This window comes from Rutidosis leptorrhynchoides, chromosome 11, assembly GCF_046630445.1.
Source record: "Rutidosis leptorrhynchoides isolate AG116_Rl617_1_P2 chromosome 11, CSIRO_AGI_Rlap_v1, whole genome shotgun sequence".
NCBI classification, from domain to species: Eukaryota; Viridiplantae; Streptophyta; class Magnoliopsida; order Asterales; family Asteraceae; genus Rutidosis; species Rutidosis leptorrhynchoides.
In genome coordinates, this window is record NC_092343.1 from 162,264,705 (window position 1) to 162,290,017 (window position 25,313).

The 25,313-nt window shown below is 34.2% G+C and overlaps 1 protein-coding gene across 1 annotated transcript; it reads right to left on the reverse strand.

Moving 5' to 3' along the window:
* Positions 1–23,222: 23,222 nt before the first annotated feature.
* LOC139875156 (uncharacterized) lies at positions 23,223–23,945 on the reverse strand. The gene has a single exon (XM_071862513.1). It carries the CDS (start codon positions 23,943–23,945, stop codon positions 23,223–23,225), a length of 723 nt encoding a protein of 240 aa, XP_071718614.1.
* Positions 23,946–25,313: the final 1,368 nt, after the last annotated feature.

Below are 25,313 nucleotides of genomic sequence, written 5' to 3' on the forward strand. Positions count from 1 at the left end.
CGGTGTTAAGATTGGGAGTAGTGTTATATCGGCATGGAATAACATTATGGGAAATGCGAGTACCGGTGGGAAATGAGAGTACCATTCCTGTGTTGAGATTGTGGATCGCGTGTGTTTGCGGATTCACGATGACGCGTGTAGTTTCGGTCATCTTTTTGTGGAAGTGAATCGCGTGTAGTTTGGATTTACCAATGACTCGTGTGGTTTCGGTCATTATATTGAGAAGTGAGTCTCGTGTAGTTCGGATTCACAAATGACTCGTGTAGTTCGGTCATTCCTCTGGGATAGTGACTCTCGTGTAGTTCGGATTCACTAAGGTGCGTGTAGTTCGGCCGATCCCGATTGTTGTTGAGGTGAAGGTAGTGAGTCGCGTGTGGTTTCGGATTCACTAAGGCGCGTGTAGTTTTCGACCAGCCTTCGTGTTGTGTGATCTATCGGTTGTTTTATACACCAATGGTGGGGTCGTGAGGGCCATGATGTTTGATCTATTAGTCGTTTGATACGCCAATGGTGGGGTCGCGAGGACCATGTTGTATGTTTAGTGATGCGATAGCCGTGTTTGGCTCACATGTTGTTACGGGTGTGACAATAGTCGATTTTGTACACCTTGGGATCTAGCGTTGCCATAATCATTTTGGGCGCTATCGGTTTTAACCGTTGGATTATGATATTACAGTAGTTGCGTATTGGTCGTATTGCTCACTACAAGGGATGTTTAGTGTTAAGGGTAATCCGTAAGGATTCTCTTCTTTTCGGTCTTCGTCGGTTTAGATGGTTGACTTTATTTTGATGTGCGGTGGTTACTAGCGATGTACTTGGTATGGTATGCTAGGGGTTGATATCTCGGTTCGAGATTGGTTGAGTATTTCCCGGTGTGAGGGATTGAGCATGGTTTTAGTGCTCAGGATTACGGGTTTGATAAATCGCGGGTGACGATTTTAGTTGTTAGAGGCGATTTGTTGGGAAGAATTGTCTAGAAAATTTCGGATTGGGTTATGATTGAGGACCGTTGAGTGGATCCGGATTGGTTAAGGGGTGAAGATCACGAAGACGTGATCGATTTTAAGTGGGGGAGAGTTGTAAGACCTGGATTCTGATTCTGCCCAGTCGCGCGCCGCGTAGGGTTATGGCGCGCCGCGCCATATGTCGCTGGCAGTCCCCTTTTGTTATTTTAGAGTTTTTTAAAGGGCAATTCGGTCTTTTCGCTTTTAAGCCAGATTTAAGGACTTAGCCTCCTCCACCCATTTCATTTATTCATTTCTTTTTCCTTTTCTTTTCATATTTCTCTCAAGAACTCAAACACCCATTTGATTCAAAGGGATTTTTGGAAAGGAAGAAGCTGGTTTTGATCTTTGCCTTAGTAGACAAGTTTGTTCTCCTCGTTCTTAGCTACGCGGTGATACTAGTGGTAAGCTCTAACTCCGAATTTCGTTTTTGTGTTCATCATTCAAATTTGGGGCTTTTGATTGTATGATTCATAGATGGAACCCATTTAGTTGTTAATTGAAGATTAACACCAAGATTCAGGTTTATAATTGTTAAAAGGAGGGTTTTGGGTTGGTTAATGATTTAACCATGTTTAAGACTTGAGAATGGTGTATAATCACTAGTATTAGTGATTATTGATGTATTAGAGACCTTTAGGGTTCTTGTGGTTGACTAATTTTGACTAGAGTCAAAGTTAGGGTTTGTTGATGATTATGACCCGAATGTCGATTCTATGAGGTTTATAAACTTAAAATGGATTAAGTTGAAGTATAAAACCGAGTTAAATATGTTTTGGTGTCAAAACTTGTAATTGGTGAGATTTTGACTTTATGGGTCAAAATTAGGGTTTATGGGTGATTTTGAGAACGATAAGTGTTTAACACTTGTGTTCGGGTTTAATTGGCATATTAGGACCATTATCACTTGTGTTAGTGATTATTGGTTAGTTTGGGCACGGTTTGTGCTTGGAAGTGCAATTGGGTCGAAATTTGCACTAAGTGTCGAATTGGGTTGGTTTGTAAATCCATCCTAATTGTGTTGTGGTATTTATGATAATGGAATAGGTACATTCCTTTGGCGAGTTGCGGATTATTCAGAAGCGTTCATCAAGGCGACAAGGTGAGTGTTAATATCCTATGTGCATATGTATGTGTAGGATGGGTGCGGGTCGGGTGAAGTGATTCTAAGCTATAGAGCTCACTTCACATATAGGTGGTTTTGGTGGACTTGTGTATAGGTCCAATTGGCACGGTTGTGCGTTTTGGTTGATCACCTTTGGCGAAGTACACATTTGGTGTGTACATTATCACACGTGGTTGTGATGTGGATGATATAACCCCAATGGCGAAGGGTTTTGATGTTGAGAAGTGAGTTATGTGTAGTTCGGATTCACGATGACGCGTGTAGTTCGGTCATCTTATTGAGGTAGAAATCTCTTGTGGTTTTGGATTACTAAGGCTCGTGTAGTTCGGCCAACCTCGATGTTGTCTTGTTGAAGATAGTAATCTCGTGTGGTTTCGGATTAATAAGGCTCATGTAGTTCGGCCAATCTTCATTGTGGTGTTTGGTATTCGGTAATGGGTTAATGCGTTAACCTTATTCGTTTATATATTGTTATATATATATATATATATATATATATATATATATATATATATATATATATATATATATATATTGTTGTATCGTCGTGATGTAGCTAACCCTCTGGGTGTAGCTTCTTGGCGTTGTTCACATCGTCATTGGTGAACTTATGTTTGTTGATGCATTTTTAGCTTGTTGCTTAGTGATCGTACGGTATGCTTAGATTAGCTTGCCTTTATGCTTGGATGCTCCGGTATGCGGTATTTGTTTATTTGTGTGGCGTGTCCATTTCATACATATATATGTATGTAGTATGTTATCACTCACTAAGCGTTAGCTTACCCTCTCGTTGTTGACTTTTTATAGCTTTACAAGGATGCGGTGGCTCGGGTAAGCGGTCACTAGTAGACTTGCATAGTTGCTTTAGAAGGCTCGCTTTTGGATTGATTAGGATTGGGTAGCGTATCCCCAATCGCCATGCTCGGCTTTGTTTTGTATTAAAAGTCTTGTGGTTGAAAACTTGTATTTTGTACTTAAAGGGATAATTTGGGCATATGTGGGCCCGGTGTCGTAAAACCCTTTTTATTAATGGAACGTGTTAGTTTTACATATTTGAACATGTGGTTAAAAGCGTTTTGTCTAATTTCATCCGGAAGTGGCCAAACATTTTCGCATATTTAACTTTTTGGGACAGCAGCCTGTCCAGGCCATTCTGCGCGCCGCGCGAAGGCCTGGCGCGCCGCGCCACCAGCTGATCAATGAATTTTTTTTATTTTGGTATTTTAAGCGGGTTGTTCGTGGTTTGGTTTGGGTTGTTACAATGTATCAATCGCCCCTTCAGGTAACGATTCTAACCAATCCTTGGCTTCTCCCTTTAAAGTTTAGGGAAATAACATGAGATAGATCTGTTCATCCTCCACTTCTCGGATTTTAAATAGTGTACAGATCCTATTAAAGGTACGAAGATGTTCGTTTGGATCTTCCTTCGGCGCACCACTAAATTGGCATTGATTAGTCACCATGTGTAGGATTTGCCCTTTGATTTCATAATCTGGAGCATTAATGTCTGGTTGAGTAATTGCGTGATCTTGGCCAATGCGTTTAGCTCTCATTCGGTCTTCCATACTTAGAAGTTCCAGATTCTCCATGATTGAATTTGTTGAATCTGAATCACTAGAGGATTCTGATTTAATGGTTTGTTCCTCGACAATCTCTGTTTGAATGATTGGTGGTTCCGGAGGAAAGTTTAATCATTCAGGATCTCTGAATTGTCCCTGAATATCCTCCGGATTCTCAATTGTGAGGTCGGGTTCAAAAAATGGATTATCGGAAATTTGAATTGGAGTACTTGGTCGACTTGATGAAGATTCTAAAGAAAAATCAACGGCGACAATATTGGCTAGATGTCTTGATCGAGTTACAGGTGGTGAACGTATAAAAGGTGGTGAACGTTTTGCTCGGTGCATTCACTGAATATCCTATTAGTTATAAAAATAAAAATTATATAAGTTATCAAATTAATAGACTTTTCTGATTTTTCCACGTTTCGAATAGCCAATAGATGCAGCAGGTAGCCAGGACTCTTTAAATCGGAAGCCCACAACTCGCCACTAACAAATCCAACTATTACTACGAACCAGAAAATTTTGGATGTCTATCAATTTAACCACTTAAAATAATTTTTCATTGAAATTTAAATAAATTTTAGTGAAGAAATAGAAAATTCTATGTACTAAAAACTAAAGCGGCGAAAAATAAGAAAGAAAAAGATTGCGTCGAAAAACGTCGAAAAATAAAAGGTCGAAAAAATAATAAAAAGAACGTAGCGCGTCGAAACTTAAAAGTCTAAAAAATAAATATTAAAAGTTACGTCTAAAGGTATTAAAGCTTAAAAGGAATTCTATATCCAAAACGGCAATAACTTAAAAAGTACTAAAATCTTAAAACGGCGTCGCAAAATTCTAAAGCACCTATATCTTAGTCTAAAGAGAAAGTACTTAAGGGATTTTACGGCAAAGCCTAAAAATCTAGAAATAAAAATAACTATGGCAAAAACTATATCTTAAAACTAGTTACGAGCGATAAAAATACAAATTACGTACTAAATAATAAAAATATACAATTTATAAAAAGAGAAAAAAAATATGATAAAATTACTAATTTTTATAAAAATATTATTTTTATATTATTTATTTTATAAAAGTATTAATTTATTAATTATTAAAACTAATTATAACTAAATATTACAAATTAATTAAAACTAAAATTAATTAATTTAATAACTAACCCTAATTAGGGTTTATAATAATAATAATTAAATTTACTCCGTAATTATTGCTGTACCAGGTTCAGTAGGGCGTGTCAGAAGGGACCATGTGGTCGCATGGGTTTCACGGCTCGTGCTCATGCGATCGCATGAGATCGGATACCAGGTCTGATCTTGGGCTGCTACAGTACCGGGCCGAGTACTTTTATATTTTTTTTTAAATATATAAGATATAAATATATTTAGTATATAATATTACTTATTAGTTTTATAACTTTTTCACAATAAATAAAAATATAAACTTTTTAATTTAAATAAACTTAAAAATATAGAAATATTTTCCTTTTTCTTTTTCTTGTTTTTGATTTTTTTTTTTAATTTTTAAAACGTATTTTTACAAAAAGAAATTAAACTTAATAAAAAAAATTTATAGCGTTTCGCTTTCGGCGTTGTTTTCCCCGGCAGCGGCGCCAAAAATACTTGATGTGCGTAGAGGTGTATACGAAATAGCTTATATTTTTCTAGGAAATACTATTAAATACGATACAATTTTACACAAGTTATTTATTTATTTATAGAGTGGATATACCTAAACCTTGCTATAACACTTATAGGCAGTGTACCTAATCGTACAGTAGTGTAGTTTTTAGTAAGTTCGGTTCGTTCCACAGGGATCTAGCCAAGTTTAACGCTATATTTTTAAAACTAAATTTGTATATAAATATATATATATATATATATATATATATATATATATATATATAAATATAAGTAGTATTATTATTATAAAAGGGGGTTTTTAGAGTTTAATGACCAGTTTGTCGATTTTAAAACTTTAGTCGCAGTTAAAACCTAATGTAAAATATTAAAAATAAAACTTAATTTAAAGTGTAAAGTAAATGACAATAATTAAAATGCGATAAATTAAAATGCGATAAATAAAATGACAATAAATAAAATTGCGATAATTAAAAAGTACGATAATTAAAAGTGCAATTAAATATAATGACAGTAAATAAAAGTGCGATAAAATATGAAATAAAGAAATTATGCTTATTTAAACTTTCCGTAATCATGATGTTCGACGTATTAATTTAAGTTTATTACCATGGGTTAATTGTCCTTTGTCCTGGATTATTCAATATGTCCATCTGGTTTTGTCCATAACGGTCCATCAGTCATAAATATAAAGTGCGATTGTCGTCGTCAAATTATCCTTATATCCGAAGTCAAATATTCCAACTAATTGGGGACTTAAACTATAATTACACCAATTTTCCTTGTATGTAATTCACCCCTATTTTAATAAGTCCATTGACTATTAATCCATTCCCGTGTCCGGTTAAATGAACGATTATTAGTACTTATAAATATCCCGCCCATCGTGTCCGATCGAGTGTATATGGTTATTTATAGGTACATCCAATTGTAAATCTTTATATTAAATTAACGAACTATCATTCAATTAAATAAATATAAAGCCCATTAATAGCCCATAGTCTAATTTCCACAAGTGTCGTTCTATTGTCCAAATCCCAATTATAGTAAAAAGCCCAATTACCCAATCTTAATATTTTAGCCCAACATTACGATTACTTCAGCTTAAATAAACATAATAATAACTTAGCTACGAGAAATTAATTTAAAAAGGTTGAACATAACTTACAATGATTAATAATAGCGTAGCGTTACACGGACATAATTTCGACTTACACCCTTACAACATTCGCTAACATACCCTTATTATTATTAAATTAAAATTATAATTATAATTATAAATTATAATTATAAATTATATATATATATATATATATATATATATATATATATATATATATATATATATATATATATATATATATATATCGTTGAGTGATAGAGAGAAAAAGGTATATACATTCGACTGAATTTGTTGCTTTTTATAGGATGTGGCCTGATACTGTTCACCATGCGATCGCATGGCATTTGTGCCTTCTGGCCATGCGATCGCATGACTTTCTTTTACAGCTCACATACTTTTGTTTGTTTATTTGCCGACGGTTTATATATATAATATAATATATATATAATTTTAAGAATTATTTATATATTATATTATATTTATGTGCATAGTTGACTTGTAATTTTTAGTCCGTTGCGTCGAGCGTTGAAAGTTGACTCTGATCCCGGTTCCGGATTTTCGAACGTCCTTGCGTATAATTTAATATTTTGTACTTTGCGTTTTGTGTCTTGTACTCTTGTAATTTTGAGACGTTTCTCATCAATAATTTGAACCACTTTGATTGTACTTTGTACTTTTTAGCTTTTTGGTCGTTTGCGTCTTCAATTCGTCGAATCTGTCTTTTGTCTTCACCTTTTATTATTTAAACGAATATCACTTGTAAATAGAACAATTGCAACTAAAAGCTTGTCTTTCTTGAGGGATAATGCTATGAAATATATGTTCGTTTTTAGCATTATCAATTACTTAACTTGATCCTCGAATGCTTTTATGACCGTTAGTGTCACTAGTCGTTTAGAACAAGATACGTATTTAGTACACGTTAAACTTTTGTCTTAATTGGAGTGTTATGACTACGTAATCCTAATTGCATTTCTTAATGACATTTACCTAGCTTGACGGTTGCTTAGTTACGCTTAGTGTTTTACTAATGCTCACTAGTTAGTCTTAATGGACACCTTAATGGACTTCCATGGCCCAACCTACTCAAGTTAATGGACTAGTTTTAGTGGGCTAGTTAATGGATTGGTTAGCCCATTTAATTAAAGACAAAACCCATTGAGTATTAAGACAAGATTTATGCATGCTTATGTACCATTACTTACACCATGCTACATGAGATCCCAACATGCACACATCATCCTTGTACTACCACCCATGCCAAGCCAAGTGGTCCCCCCACCCCACCCTCGGTGATCGTCGGCATTAGTACCACCATCACCACCTTCAATTTTTTTAAACTTCATTTCTTTTTCTCAAAACACACACACATTTTCTCTTTAGTTTTCTCACACTAAAAGCTTAAGAACTTGTAAGTTTCTTGAATTTATTTCTTCCTTTTTCTTTCTTATTCACGAAATCATCATCATCATCAAGAGATCAAGATTTTTAGCTTTGTGATCTTGTTATATCTTGTAGATTCAAACCTTGATTGAAAATCTTCAAGAACATAAAGGATTCAAGCTCTTTAGCTTTGAATCTTCATTACTTTTGTTAGATCTAAGCTCATAGCTTAAGATCTCTTTATTTATGTTAAAGGATCAAAACTTATGTTTATGATCTTCATGTAACTTGAAGATCTAGCTTTTTGCTTTAAGGATCTTCAAGAACATTAGAAATCCAAGCTTTCTAGTTTGAGGTTTCTACAAAAAGTTTATTAAAAGATCAAGTTTATTAACTTATGATCTTTTTTAATTTGTTTTACTTTAATTTCGTAACTTAAGTTTTCATTAAACAAAGATACAAGCTTTCTAGCTTGAAGTCTCATAAGTGTTGTTAAGAAATACAAGCTTTCTAGCTTAGGGTTTCATAATTTTATTTGATCTAAGTTATGTAACTTATGGTCATCCAACTTGTTAAAACAAAAGCTCATTAGCTTATATTCATTTTACTTTGCAAAAATCTAAGTTTTATAACTTAAGGTTTTGTAAAAGTTGAAAGTCTAAGTTCTATAAGTTAGGGTTTCACCTAGAACATAAGATCTAGACTTTTTAGTCTAAGGTCTTAAATATTTAGCTAAGATCTAAGTTCTATAACTTAAGGTCTTGCTTGTTTGGTTTGAATCAAAGTTTATAACTTATTAGAACTTTTACTTGTGTCAAAGCTAAGAACTTGATGTAACTTTGGTTCATCAAGTTGCTCAAACTCTTAAATGAGTTGTATTTCTTTTCTTAGTTTTGACATTGTGTGTTGATGGTTAAAACTTGGTCAAAGTGATGCTAAAACATCAAAGAGTTGTACACTTGAGGCTTATACGCATCAAGGATGAGAACCGTTATAAGCATCAAACACCGAGAAACCCACCGGAGCACTTGAATCTGTTTTTCAGGGTCTGATCATACTCTTGGAGCTTCTAGAAAGTTGATTTCCAGATATTTCAGTTTGTGTAGATGACTTTTTGTTTAAGACTCCCCTAAATCCGATATACGGTTTAGTATTTATAGTCTTCCGAAGTTCACTACGCCTTCGTAACGATGTGCTGAAATTTCTGACCTACTCGCGCTTGAACCATCGCCACGGTCAAACGACATCAAGTTAGGTTCTGAGCTTCGGATAGCGGTAAGAGGACTCACAAACGGAGCCTTGGCCACTGGCCACGCATCATTTCAGTTTGTATAGTGGTCGTAGCGGCTGATCGAATTCAGCCCTTTGTTTCGATCTCTATTCTTGTTGAAAACTTACTTTATCTTTTACGTATGATGATAACGATGATACTTAAGACTTAACTTACTTACTTTTAAACTTTATGGGACGATTTACTGACTTAGTAACCTTTGACTTAGGTTGAGGACCTATTGGACCGACTTACTACTTGCTTACATTTTCGTATCGACTTTACCATACATTTACTGTGAGTTATAACTCCCTTTTTACTCCAACTATTTTTGGGACTGAAAATACATGCGCTTTTTATGTTTTACTTACTAGACACGAGTACTTTAACTTTATATATGTGTGGGTGACATAACGGCAAAAATTTTCCCCTTAGCTCGGTAACGTTTAGTCATTGGTTTATGAACCGGTGAACGCGAATCTTAGATATGGATCCATAGGGTTTGACATCCCCACTCGGGCTAGTCGCGCTAGCATTTAACAGGTGTTTAATACTTCGTCTATTTTAACGCACTCGCCAAGTGTACTTTTAGGGGGTGATATATTATATTTCTTGTTAAGTTAGTTACCAAGTGCCCACGGTTAAGCATATACTTTTCATACTGTTTTGAATACAAATTCTCGTGGTCTACATTACATTATTGTTTACAATAAAACTATAGCTCACCAACATTCGTGTTGACTTTTTAAGCATTTTATTCCTCATGTGCTTAGATGAAATTGCTTCCGCTGTAATAGACTTGTTGTGTTAGACTTCCATTGTACTCTGCTATGTTAGAGATGTCTCCTAAGCATGGACTTTTTACTTTGCATTCACTACTTATGTTTTATTCGAACCTTGGTTATGTAATGACCTAAGTGTCACGTACTTTTATTAATGCTTTCTATTTGTAGAAGCACGTTACTTTTGTAAAACTTTTGTAGTTGGAAAAACGTTATTTTTTTTATGAATGCAAAACCTTGTTTTAAAACAGCATATAGTGTTATACCGTGTAATGGACCTATTGTTGATGATCCGTACATGATGGTTTTGGACGGGGCATCACAACTTCCATCTAAAGTTATTGATCATAAGTCACCTTATAAACTTCTCTTTCGAACTGTACCGCATTATGCTACTTTCCGTACTTTTGGTTGTCGTGTTTTTCCTTACTTGCGTGATTACAGCCCTCACAAGTTAGCACCTCGAAGTATCTCATGTGTCTTTATTGGTTATAGCTCGCAATACAAGGGTTACCGCTGTTTGGATCCTATGTCTGGGCGTATCTATATCACCAGGCACACACAATTTGATGAGATTTATTTCCCGTATTCTGAGAATTTAAAATCTGCTGATTTGGCTTCTCTTATCTTCGCGAATTATGAAGATAGCTTACCACTGCCAGCACCATCAACAATTTAACCTACTGTTGTAATGCCGAATACGCCTCTTGTGCACCCTTCTTGCTCTTCTTCATGTTCGTTATGCAATGATCCATCTTCGGCTGCTCCTGTGCTTGCATCTGCCATGCCAAGTCATTCACCTTCTCAAGAGTCACCAACTGTTATTACACCAACTTCGGTTACTGCCCCAATTGTTACTGCACCAGCTTCGGTTTCTGAACCAGCTAATAATGTACCAGTTTCGGTTGCTCCATCTGTTTCGACTACTACGTCAACTCATCCCATGGCAACTCGTTCAAAAACTGGTCACTCAAAGCCGCGTCATATTGTTGATCTCGCAGTATTATCTCAATCACCTCTACATCAGGCCCTTACTGCTGGTAAGGAACCTTGAGGATTCAAAATCGCATCAAAAGATCCCGCTTGGTTTGCTGCTATTCGAGATGAAATGCGATCCCTTCATCAAAATAATACATGGGATCTTGTTCCTCGTCCAAAAATAGGTAACATTGTTGGCTCTAAATGGGTTTTTCGGACCAAATATAAGTCTGATGCTTCGATAGATAGACTAAAAGCTCGTTTAGTAGCGCAAGGTTTCACGCAAGTTCCAGGACTTGATTACTCTGTTACATTCAGTCCTGTTGTCAAAGCATCCACATTGCGTATTGTATTTTCTTTGGCTACTCTTCATAAGTGGCTATTGCACCAACTAGATGTTAAAAATGCCTTCCTCAACGGTCATCTTACAGAAACTATTTTTATGGAACAACTGCCAGGTTTTATTGATTTTCAACTGCCTTCTCATGTTTGTCGATTAAAGCGCGCTCTTTACGGCCTAAAACAGGCTCCACGTTCATGGTTTCAACGATTGAGTGATTTTTTTGTTACACTTGGTTTCTCTTGCAGTCGTGCTGACCTATCTTTGTTCATTTACAAGTCTGGTACTCTCATTCTTTATTTATTGGTGTATGTCGATGATATTATTCTCACATGTAATGATGCTTTCATTATACGCAAGTTCATTTCTAAACTACATGATGAATTTGCTATTAAAGATCTAGGTAAACTTAGCTACTTTCTTGGCTTGGAAGTTCCATACACTGATTCTGGATTATTCTTAAGTCAAGCTAGATATGCGCATGACATACTTACTCGGGAAAAATTGCTTGATATTAAACCGGCTGCTACTCCCTTGGCAACTGCCGAATGCTTTACCACCCGGCTCTCCATACTCCGATCCCACTGAATATCGGTCACTTGTCGGAGCTTTACAATATCTTACAATTACTCGCCGGGATATTTCGTATGCTGTAAACCAGGTGAGTCAATTTCTACATGCCCCGACAATTGAGCACTTCAAGCCGTAAAACGTATTCTTATATATGTTAAGGGAACTTTAACTTTTGGTCTCAGTTTTCATCATGCTCCTACACCTACTCTTCTTGGGTATTCTGATGCAGATTGGGCAAGATGAATTGAGACACGCCGCTCTACTTACGGTTATTCTATCTTTCTTGGAGGGAATCTTGTTTCATGGAGTGCTAAGAAGCAACCGACAGTTGCTCGTTCTAGTTGCGAATCTGAGTATCGGGCTCTCGCTAACACCGCTGCCGAAATTATTTGGATTACTCATCTCTTGCGAGAGTTGCATATACTCCCTCCGGATCGACCGACTATTCTTTGTGATAATAAAAAGTGCTTTATTCTTAAGCCAAAATCCGGTCTCTCGTAAACGGTCTAAACACATTGATATTGATTATCACTTCGTTCGTGAGCTCATTGCTTCCGGGAAGTTATATACAAAGTTTGTTCCTACATCACTCCAACTTGCGGATATCTTCACTAAAAGTCTTCCAAAACCGTTGTTCGAGACGTTTCATACCAAGCTACGTGTCGGTCCTCCACCACTCCGCTTGCGGGGGGCATTAGAGATAAGATTATATAAAGATTATTTCTTTGTATAGAATAGGAATTGATATTTTCCTTATTGTATGTGTATCCATATATAACTTGTATATTGTATCTATATATATTGAATGATATACAACCCACAAAAGTGTGGAGAATTATTCTTGTAGTACTAATAGACTTTACCGCTTTATTCATATCAATTTATGGAAGTGGACAAATTGTTTGAGACATCCAAAAAAGGAATAGAGCAATTACATTAAAAGGTAACATTTTTGCTTCGATTCTCTATTTTAGGTAATCAATGTTTGTTTTAACCTTTAAATGATTGTTTTATCAAATGTGAACTAAAAAGAGAAGTTTCGTTACTTTTAAGTTAGAACTCCGTAAAAAAATCAACAATACTCAATTTTTTTAAAGTAAATTATATGCAAGCCTGATTATTGGCACCTACATCATCTACGGTCGTATTACGAACATAACAAAAATTAAGTAAATATCCAGTTCGTAAGAATCATCATTCACGAGGTCTTCCATATCCTCAGGTGAGTGCTACTAATCAGGTTTGCATATGATTTACTTAAGAGAGTAGAGTATCGTTAATTTTTTTACGGAGCTCTAACTTAAAAATAACGATACTCCGCTTTTTAATTAACATTGGATAAAACAGTTCTTTAAACGTCAAAATAAACATAGGTTACCTAAAAGAGGATATCAAAGCAAAAAAATTACCTTGGAATATTGCCATTGAACAATAAATATGGGAAGGAGGGAGTAGGTAGTTAAATAAAGTCTACTTTGCCTCTAGCTTCTCATAGCTTTCAAGGAACAAAACATGATTTGAGAATCTTTGAATGGCTCAAACCATCGACTATAATTTTCCTATTCCTGCAACTTAATATTAGAAGTACTATATGCAAGTACCAAAAAGTGAGGTCAGCACTTGATATTACCAGTTTAATGGCATAAGTTTAACTTAATATTACCAGTTTAATGGCATAAAGAATACAATATACAATACATGATGCATCAGTTAAGTCTTTACACGCTAATGTCTTACCAAAGCATACTTAAGTTCCCAACGAATCATAAAAATTGTTCATAGAAGTTAAACTAAATTAACAATATATGTATATCTTTTTGTGTGTGACGTCAAACCAGGTAGCCTTGAAGTCATGATGTTTTCTCGAATAAGATGATCTAATGTTCAAATGGTCATGAGCTACACTTGTTACGCCGCATGAGTTAGAATATAAATATTCACACGAACACGAAAGACCTTTTCCTTTTTATGTGTGTTGTGAGTTCATAGAAGATCGAAAGTACTAAGGAATATTAATATAAAGGAAGATATTGTTTAATGTTTCCTCCCGCCCAATCTTCCTAACAATCCTTCTAAACACATAAATTTATGACATCTAGCTATTCTCTCTTTCTTTTTTTTCTTTCTAAATTCGCTGGTTGTGCCAAGTGTCGAAAACTAATTAGGTAGGATGATAATTAGGTTAAAATAACTAGGAGAATGAAATTCATTTTTGCCGTGGAAGTATTGAAAGTTCTATTATTATAGCAAGTAAAACCAAGGTTTAATATTTCTATGCATTTCACATATGCTTTTCTTGACCAAGGATGTGTTTGTTTGACTTTTAATGGAATGGTTCAGTGCTGAATGCTGAACCATTCAGTATTCAGTGCGTTTGTTTTTAACCTCTGAATGACATATGGTGCTGAATGGTTCAGAATTCAGTGCTGAATGGTTCAGAGATGAAACACTCTCTTAACCATTAAGAGCCTAATTTTTTCATAATTTTCTCCTCAAATCCTATCATGAACACTTAACTAACAAGTATATTAAATATTTTATTCATGTTACACTTTGATAAGATAATTTTACTCAGTTTATATCGTTCATTCTAAATGATTATCAAACAGCTTATTTTCATTCAGAACAAAGTTTATTCAGAGCCTTTGAATTATTCAGATTCTGAACCATTCAGCGCTAAATTATTTAGTTTTATCAAACGCACCCTAACTTTAATAACTTTAATATGATAGGATCATATAAGGAAAATCCTTCTAAACACATTAATTTATGATATCTAGCTATGTTCTTTCTTTTTTTAAATTCGTTGGTCATGCCAAGTGACAATAATTAATAAGGTAGGATGATAATTAGGTTCAATAACTAGAAGAATGAAATTTATTTTTGCCGTGAAAGTATTGAAAGTTCTACTATTGTAGCAAGTAAAACCCAGGTTTTATATTTCTATGCATTTCACATATGCTTTTCTTGACTAACTTTAATATGATAGGAGCAAGTAAAACCCAGGTTTTATGTTTCTATATGCATTTCACATATGCTTTTCTTGACTAACTTTAATATGATAGGAGCAAGTTTTATATTTCTATATGCATTTCACATATGCTTTTCTTGACTTTTATATGATAGGATCGTATAGCCCAAACACAACACAATGTAAACACAACACAATGTTCTGCAATAATCAATATAAGTCAAGAGTCCATCATTATTCTAAATTAATTGGTGATAGAATGACTTCTCCTTAGATTTATATACATACATTTGTTTTGTCTCATGACCAATGTGGAACTTTGGTTTGCACTCTTACATAATATTAGCTGATATATGTGTTATAAGTGTAGTATCTTTCTTGTATTTATAATGGTCCTTTTTTTTTTTTTTTTTGAAAAGCAAGCATAATTGAATTAATCAACTGAGAAATATTACAAAACCAAGGGATTTACAAGGTATGGGCACACTACTATACAAATCCCATACCGCAACCAAACGAAGAGGTAAAAACTGGAAACTATACAATACAAACTATATTACACGAAGCAAAATTATAAGGAAAATTCAGCCCACGCCTTGTCTATCTATTGAGCCACCAACATAGAACCCCGGATTTAACAACCATTGATGCCATTCCAAGGAAAGATGCTTATTTCGTTTTGAGAACCACCCGAATGACAGCGATTGCACCTCAGCTAATATTTTCGGAGCTAACCATTCTTTGTTTTTGAAGATTTTGGCATTTCTTGACTTCCATAGCACATAACTGTTGGAAATTTTGGATAAAACAAATGGTTTTTACCAAACTTTGGACACACATTAATATATGATAACGTAATACATATTAGTAGCTATTTAGTAGATTTTGTAGTCCTTGACGAGGACTTTAAAATGAGTTAAAGTGTGTCTAAAACGGATAGAATGTGAATGAGATATCGAGTCTCAATGTTGTGTGTTTGATGCAAAAAATATGGAAATCTAGTGGAATGCATCTTGTCCCACATAGGAGTGGAGATAAACTTATGAGAGGTATATAAGTTCTTATCTCCAAACCTATGTCAAGACCTTATGCCATATTTTACTCTAGCACCTACTCTCGCGCAGGGGGTGCAAAAACTTGGGATTTCCTGCGATCCAATGGGCGTGCCCGCACGAATGCAGCTCTGAAAATTCCGGCCCGTGCGTGGCCTGTTTTTGCAATAATCCAACTTGGTGAATAGCTACGATTTATTTTTGGTCCATACAGTTGTAGTTAGATCATGACATACAGTTAGCTAGATCATGACATACAGTTGTAGTTGGATCATGATTATCCAACTTGGTGAATAGCTGTTAGAGACCCACAAGTGATTGATTAGATACACACTCACTTGGTGGAATAGTTGATCATGATATAGAATGATTACCCACTCACTTGTTGGAATGATTAAGCTGCAACTTTCTGTAAATAAATAGTGGCTAAGTCTACAGAAACAAACACACAACTAACAAAGCATTCCGTTCTCCATCTCAGCTTCTCTGCTTCCGAACTTCTTTTCAGGCAAGTGTTAAGTCCGGCAGTACGCTGCTTCGAACGGTGTACCCTGGGAACAGACGACGAATCTGTTTAAGAGAATTGTGTCAAACACAAGCCCGTTCCAACCTTAAATTCGGTTTGATCGTTTTACGTTTCAGTTCATAGTTATTTTGTTAATATGATTATATGTTGCGATTGTTCTGATTTGTATCATGTATAGATTTATATTCAGTTTCGTTGTAATTTATCTAACAATAACAACTTACCCATTTGATTGCTTCCCATATGGACTTGCCGTATTTTGAGAATGATTGAAACACAGTATCCTCTAGGAAAGGGTCCAACGATGACAATTTTACTTCCGAGATGCCCCACCACCGTAAAAAACATTTCCAAAATATTGTTACTTTTGGGCATTGTACAAAGATGTGGTCAATCGATTCAACCTCTCCCTCACAAAGTGGGCAAAGTGTGGAGTGTAAATCAATACCACGTTTGTCGAGTTCCACCCTAACCGGTAGGCATTTTTGTTTCGCCCTCCATACAAAAATTTCAATTTTGTGGGTTACAAGTTTGTTTCTAACAGTTACCGTATGATTCTGACCCGGGATTAGTCTTTTGTCATCGATCAGCATTTATAATGGTCCATATTTGTTTTAAATTTCTGTTTCAGCAAGAAATTGAGGATATCAGTGAAGATGTTAGATAGAGACAAGTCTTCAAATAAATTGCTCCATGATGAATTGACTATTAAGTAAAGCCGTTCTAAAAAAAATTGAATATTAAGTAAAAGATTATATTTCATAATATCTTACATTGATTTGTTTGTGAATAATATACATAACACATTTCTAGACTAGGGGTGGTCAGTATTTGGTTTGAAACTGTGGAACCCGAAAACCAAACCGAAACCAAACCGGAAAAAAATCAAACCGAATTTTAAAAACGGTTTTCAGATCGAGTCAAACCGAAACCGAATTTGAATTCGGTTTTCGGTTCGATTTTCGGTTTTGGAAATTCTGAATTCGGTTTAACCGAAAACCGAATTCAAAACCGAATTCCAAATTTTTATATATTCAATTTGTATATTTATGTTTTAATGTCATTATAATTTAGGATCCAAACAATAAAATATGTTCTCACCCATATGACGATTTGGTAACTCACATTATAATTATGTTACTCAAATTATTATATTCTTGTTCTTAATAACAGAAGCGATACACGTCATAATTAAGCTGTAAATATTAATAAATCATCGAATTCTTGATAATTTAATAGTACGTCATTGTTTTAGGATATAAATAACTAAGACATCAGTAACGCCACAATTAAACTACCATCGTTCTCAGTTTTTTCATAGTATTCGGTTTTAACCGAAAACCGAACCGAATCCGAATTTGAATTCGGTTTTCGGTTCGGTTCGGTTTTAACTTTGAATTCGGTTTTCCGTTCGGTTTTCGGTTTTGCCCAAAAAAATTTCAAAACCGAATACACCGAACCGAATAAACCGAACAAACCGAAAACCGAACCGATGAACACCCCTATTCTAGACGATAGTTATACATAATAATTGGACTTCTAGACAATAGTTATACATAAGTATTTGACTTTTAATATAAACAGTTTAAAGAAAACTAACTTCGATAATATTGTACTATGAAAAGAAGTTATTGATGTCAACGCCATCAAAGTACCAACCGCTCATCAATTAATTAGTTTTCATTGTACTGTTTAAATTCTTAGATAGAGTGAACACTAAATGATAGGCTTACATCGGTTTTAAGAACTCCATCACATCTTAAGCATCTTGGTATGGGAATGATGTAGTATTGCTCAATAAATAAAAAGTACTTCATTAGTTTTAGTTGACCAGAGGACCTATTCTGCAAATAAAGGTTTTTGGTTTTGGAGCATACACACGATATAAAAATGTAAGGGATGTGTTCTGTAACTTTATTAAGCTATGGTGACCTAAACCCTTAAAACCTTGCTCTAAAAAACTTAGAACGAAAAGGCATTGTAATTTGGGCGTTTAACTTTAATCGGTTGGTTAATTTTTACCTCAAAAAGTTGATTTGATTTGTTCATATTAGCGTACTTATGTATATGTATATGAAAAAACTTGATTCCTGTAATTTCTATTCGACTTATTATCTTCTTTAATTGAATTCTATGATACATACATTCTTTATTCCAGTTGAATTTTTAAATATTGGTTTAATAATTCGATTAATCATCTTTGCTATAACTTAATTAGCGGTTTATTCGAAACATATTCAAGAGACCGACAATTTAACCTAGATATTTATTAGAAGCCCTAAATAATAAAGCTTCAAGTATGAATGGATTGCTTTAGGTTTTAGTATAATTATACAATGTTTACAAGTTTTTTGTCTACACTGATTATATACATCAATTAAGCTGGTCTAGGATTAAAAGATGTGACATAGTGAAAGCTAAACTGTAGTGTGTTGAAAATTGATAAAAGACAAAGCCATATAGAACCAGTTATTTTAACATAAAGAACTGATAAAATAGTGATAATTAATCGTTGGCACTAGTTATAAGTTTATAACTCTAGGTATAAGACTGTATGTATAAGTATAATTATAATGTTCCTGTTATTAGTCAACTTTAATTCTTCGTTTTCACTCTGTACTTAGTTTCATAGATGCTTGGCCTGCAGCTTGCTTTTGGATAGTAGTATTGCCTTAGGATGGACACTATTACGACCGTTTAAGATTTCATAGTTCTCATTCTTACCCTTGACAACTTTTTGAACTTTCTTGCTCGATTACTCAACTTTAAGCATTAAAAAGACGACTAATCAACAAATAGAAAATGCAGATAGTATCAACTAAGTGTATTCAGATTACCTAATGAGTGATTGGCTTGAAACTAGTACTGTAATCCCCATTTGGGCTGCACAGATCTTAATATTAAACAGGAAACATTAATGATGTTACTTATTGGGATATGCATGAACGTAACATAAGCACAACAGAAAAAATATTTAGTTGGTAACTATATACGAAACAAGATAAGTCCCTTTACAAAACCATAATACTCGAGGTGGTAAAATGGGAGGTTATTTAATGAATGGTTGGTAACTAGATACATGTGAGGTTGCGTCGACCTGAAACACTTCTCGTTCAAACTTTTATATGAATAACTAGTGTATCAAATATGGTTACCAAATATATATGCTTTGATAATAAAACTAAAACTTTGATAAAAATGATTCGAGAGGTTTTATGGATCGAAGATATACATTGGGCAACTTTCAGTTCATTAGATCTGTTGTTTATCAAGCAGTTTTTCTATTTTACCTTTTGACCCACTGAGAGATATATCATAGCCCAAATCGACCCATTTATAAGTAAATTGATCTAACTTCCGTTCATAAGTAAATTGATTTAACATCGGTCTAAGAACTCCATCACATTTTGCGCATCTTGGTATGTGGAAATCTTCATCGATTCTAATTGACGGAAAAACAATTTAATAAAGAAAATAAAAAGTATTATATAGTAAATAAATAAACCAATCTTTTTTTTTTCTTGAATGTAATGACAGATAACAATACCAAGAGGAGGTTTGTAACTTGTACTGAAGTGGATAGAATCAGTAATTTGCCAGAGAATTTGATAGACTCGATTTTAAAGAAGCTACCTGTTCAAGATGTTGTGAGAACACATGTTATAACAACCCGCACTTTTCAACTTCTGAAATTACTAAATTACCCCAAAGACTTTTCTGCATAGTTATATGTATTAATTATCTAGGGTTGCTATATATACGAATTAAATGAACGTTGACCGAATAGTAATTTTTAGTCAACACTTACTGTTAAATTAAGATTTATGCATTTTTAACCATCCAGGCCTAGCCTGGGTGGCCACCAACACTTCCCATGAAGGTGGAGGTCTCGGGTTCAACTCCAAGGGGTGCCCGCATTTAATGACCAAAGCTGGAGGATGCTTTACCCGGTAGCGGTGGAGGGTTGGCTTGCCGTTTACCCGGGGTTTACCTGCGGTGGGGGGGCCAATGTGCTCTGGCCCATAGTGGGGTTCCTCGTAAAAAAAAAAAAAAGATTTATGCATTTTTAGTTATATTATAAGTATTAAACTATAAGTAAACAAAATGTATAAATTAATAAGTGAAATTATGTCTTCCTAAAATTTTAATAACACAACTAAGTGATATATATATATATATATATATATATATATATATATATATATATATATATATATATATATATATATATATATATATATATATAGGGGCAGGATCAATGGGGAAGTAACCAATCGGAGGGAGCAATTTTTTTTTTTTTGTAATTTTTTTCCCAGCATCAAGATCACACAAAAATATGAACATTTAGAAAATACACTTCGTGATAAATGTTATTATTTAGGCTGGAAAACGATCGACAAAAATAACATTCAAGATAATATTGTTCGTGAAGAACGTGAACGTTTTTTTTTCTTCATGCTTTGTGAAGTAAAATTTAGCCCGATTTAGAGTTTAGGGTTTAGGGTTTGGTGTTTTGGGTTTATTCCATTAACTCAAAACACCAAACCCTAAACCCTAAACCCTAAACCCTAAACCGTTCGTGTTAAAAACTCAATCTAAATCCTAAATCTAAATCCTAAACCCTAAATTTCTAAACCCTAATATCTAAACCCTATAAACCCTAATATTTAAACCCTAATATCTAAAACCTCAACATACGCTCGAAAAACACGATAATTGTTATATATTACTTCTTCGAGCGTTTTTCCGCCAAAATAAAAACATTTATCACAAAGTGTCTTTATTAAATGTTCATATTTTCATCTAATCTATAATGTTCATGAACAAAGTTTTTTTCAAAAAACAAAAAAAAAAAATTGTTTCCCCCGATTGGTTACTTCCCCCTTGATCCTACCACTATATATATATATATATATATATATATATATATATATATATATATAAACCAAAAAGTTTTTGTAAATTGTGGTTAAAAGTTATTTAAGGAAATTTATATATATATATATATATATATATATATATATATATATATATATATATATATATATATATATATATATATATATATATATAGTGGTAGGATCAAGAGGGAATTAACCATTCGGGGGAAAGTGGGGGAAGCAAAATCTAATTTTTTTTTTTTCGTTTTTTGAAAAAACTTTGTTCACGAATATTATAGATTGGATGAATATATAAACATTTAATATAGACACTTTGTGATAAATGTTTATATTTTGGCGGGAAAACGCCCGAAGAAGTAATATATAACAATTATCGTGTTTTTCGAGCGTTTATTGAGGTTTTAGATATTTGGATTTAGATATTAGGGTTTATAGGGTTTAGATATTAGAGTTCAGAAATTTAGGGTTTAGGGTTTAGATTTAGGGTTTAGATTGAGTTTTTAACACGAACGGTTTAGAGTTTAGGGTTTGGTGTTTTGGGTTTATGAAATAAACCCAAAACACCAAACCCTAAACTCTAAATCGGGCTAAATTTTACTTCACAAAACATGAAGAAAAAAAAACGTTCACATTGTTCACGAACAATATTATCTTGAATATTATTTTTGTCGATCGTTTTCCCGCCTAAATAATAACATTCATCACGAAGTGTCTTTTTTACATGTTCATATTTTCATGTGATCTTGATGACAAAAAAAAAAATTCCAAAAAAAAACGAAAAAAAAATTCCCCCCCCATTGATCATGCCCCTATATATATATATATATATATATATATATATATATATATATATATATATATATATATATATATATATATATATATATATATATATATATATATATATATATATATATAAGGGCATGATCAATGGGGAAGTAACCAATCGGGGGGAAGCAAAATATTTTTTTTCGTTTTTTTTGAATTTTTTTTCCCGGCATCAAGATCACACGAAAATATGAACATTTAGAAGAGACACTTCGTGATGAATGTTATTATTTAGGCGAAAAAACGATCGACAAAAATAACATTCAAGATAATACTGTTCGTGAAGAATATGAACGTTTTTTTCATGTTTTGTGAAGTAAAAACCCAAAACACCAAACCCTAAACCCTAAACTCTAAACCGTTCGTGTTAAAAACTCAATCTATTTCCTAAATCTAAACCCTAAATCTAAACCCTAAACCCTAAATTTCTAAACCCTAATATCTAAACCCTAATATCTAAACTCCAATATCTAAACCCTAATATCTAAACCCTAATATCTAAACCCCAATAGCTAAAACCTCAAAATACGCTCGAAAAACACGATAATTGTTATATATTACTTCTTCGAGCGTTTTCCCGCCAAAATAAAAACATTTATCACAAAGTGTCTCAACTAAATGTTCATATTTTCATCTCATCTACAATGTTCGTGAACAAAGTTTTTTCAAAAAACGAAAAAAAAAAGTTTTTGTTTCCCCCGCTTCCCCCCGAATGGTTACTTCCCTCTTGATCCTACCACTATATATATATATATATATATATATATATATATATATATATATATTTTTTTTTTTTTTTTTTTTTTGAAAAGCCAGCAATTATTATAAATAAAAAAAAAGGGTACAATTTACAATGCAGGATCAAGACCTGGAATACACGATTAAAACTATACATGTAATCCTAAACTAACAAAAAAATCTCGAGACAAAAGAGGAGGATAAGCACTCGTTACAGGATTCGATGTAGGAAAAAGCTTTCATCTTCAATGACTACATGGGGAGGACAACTTGAGCGAATCAAACTGGGCGGGATAGATGACACAGTGTTGGACCCCAACGACAAAGTGGTCTATCCTTACCCACTTAGCCCTTGTCCCATGGAGCAATCGAAGATTGAGGCAAAAAACGTACCTTATCCGATGCCTGCTTTCGATGTGGGATTAAAGTCGAAATATAAAGGGTTGGTGATCCATTGTAGCCATTCCAAGTTGCCTTTTTTTCCAAGGATATTTAATCCACTCAAAGGTTTTTGATTGAATGTCTGATACGATCTTAGGACAACTTAGTTTAGCGTTACCGAACACAAAGTCATTTCGGTTTTTCCAAATGAAATAGCACGTGGTCCACACCACTGCTTGCCATAATGCCAAGCCAGAGTGCGACTTTAAAGACGGGTTCGAGCATTTTGAAAGCTCTTTGAGATTAGCGATGCGTAGGTTGTTTAGTTTCCACCATTGGAGAATTCTATTCCATATTTCGATGGAGTGTTTACACGACAAAAGTAAGTGGTGGAGTGTTTCTTGGTCATCGTCACATACCGGGCATCTCGTTGAGTGGAGATCGATGCCTCTTTTGTCTAGTTCGGTTCGGAGAGGGAGTTTATTTTGTTTAGCACGCCATATAAAGATCCCAATCTTTTGGGGGATCAATGAATTGATAATTGTCGGGTCATTGTTAGAGGAGGTGGAAGCATCAAGTTCGATTAGATGTGACATGAAAGCGCTAGTAGTGAACGTTCCAAATTTCCAAATCCATCTGTCAGAGTCGAAAGAGGGGGCAGCAAAATTATTTAACAGTGATGTTGCATTCGAGAGTTCAGTTTCGGCTCTCCATTTAGGTTCGAGATCCAAGCCCAATTGAAGGAAACAGTGTCTTCGGCCCATTTTATACGATCACATACCACGATATCTTTTGTTGATTCGAGTTTGAAGAGCCTCGGAAATGCATCTTTTAATGGAGATGGCCCGCACCAAGTGTCATACCAAAAGCTTGTTTCTGAACCATTACCTACAACTTTAACAAACTCATTAGAAATATCACACCCTAATTTTATTAGGGGTTGTTCTATTTTAATGATATTATACCAAGTTCTTCTCGAGAATTTTTTTTAAGTTGGTCTCGAGAAGTGATGAGGAGCATCTTATTCCACCATTTGGACCATAGATACTTTTGATCACCCTAACCCAAAAAGAATTTTTGTTATTAAGTAATTTCCACCATCATTTTGACAAAAGCGAAAGGTTTTTCAATTTTAATGAACCAATATTAAGCCCACCCTCATCATAAGAAAGAAGAATTTGGTTCCAATTCACCCAGGCCATTTTTTTCTCATCAGTTGAGCCGCCCCAGAAAAAATCGCTACGCATACCTTCGAGTTCCTTAAGAATACCCAAGGGTGCTTTGAAGAGGGAGAAGTAGTATAAAGGAAGACTACTCAAGACTAACTTGAAGAGCGTGAGTCTTCCTCCAAAAGAGATAGATCTAGCTTTCCAATCGGCTAACTTTTTTTTAAATTTCTCGAAAACGGGGGTCCAATTATGGTGAAGTTTTAGATTGGCTCCAATTGGGAGACCAAGATAATTAAAAGGAAAGGACCCTTCTTTACACCCAAACCAAGACGCAAGATTGTTCAATTCGACATTTGAGGTCCCGATTCCATAAACGCAACTTTTGTTCAAGTTTATTTTAAGACCCGACAATTTTTCAAAGCATTTAAGGATTTTAAGGATGCTCCTAACTTCTAGTCTGTTCCATTTACCAAAAATAATGGTGTCGTTGGCATATTGTAGGTGTGAGACTAAGACTTTGTCTTTTCCGATCTTGACACCGTTAATTACTTTTTTACTAATCGCCACATTTAGAAGATGGTTTAGACCTTCTCCCGCTATGATGAAAAGAAAAGGTGACAATGGGTCCCCTTGTCTAACGCCTGTTTTAGGAAATAATTGGTCGATGGGGGATCCGTTTATAAGGACCGAAATCGAGGTCGAGTTTAGACAAGACATTACCCAATGGATCCATTTATGCCCAAAGCCCATTTATTTCATAATTGAAGTTAAAAAAATCCCAATCAATACAATCAAAGGCTTTTTCAAAATCCACTTTAAAAATGAAGCTTTTTTGTTTTCTCTCTTTGAGATCATCAATTGATTCTTGGGCAATTAGGACGCTATCAAGGATATATCTATCGAAAATAAAAGCACTTTGTACGTCACCTATTAGCCTTGGTATTTCTTTTCTAATTCGATTAG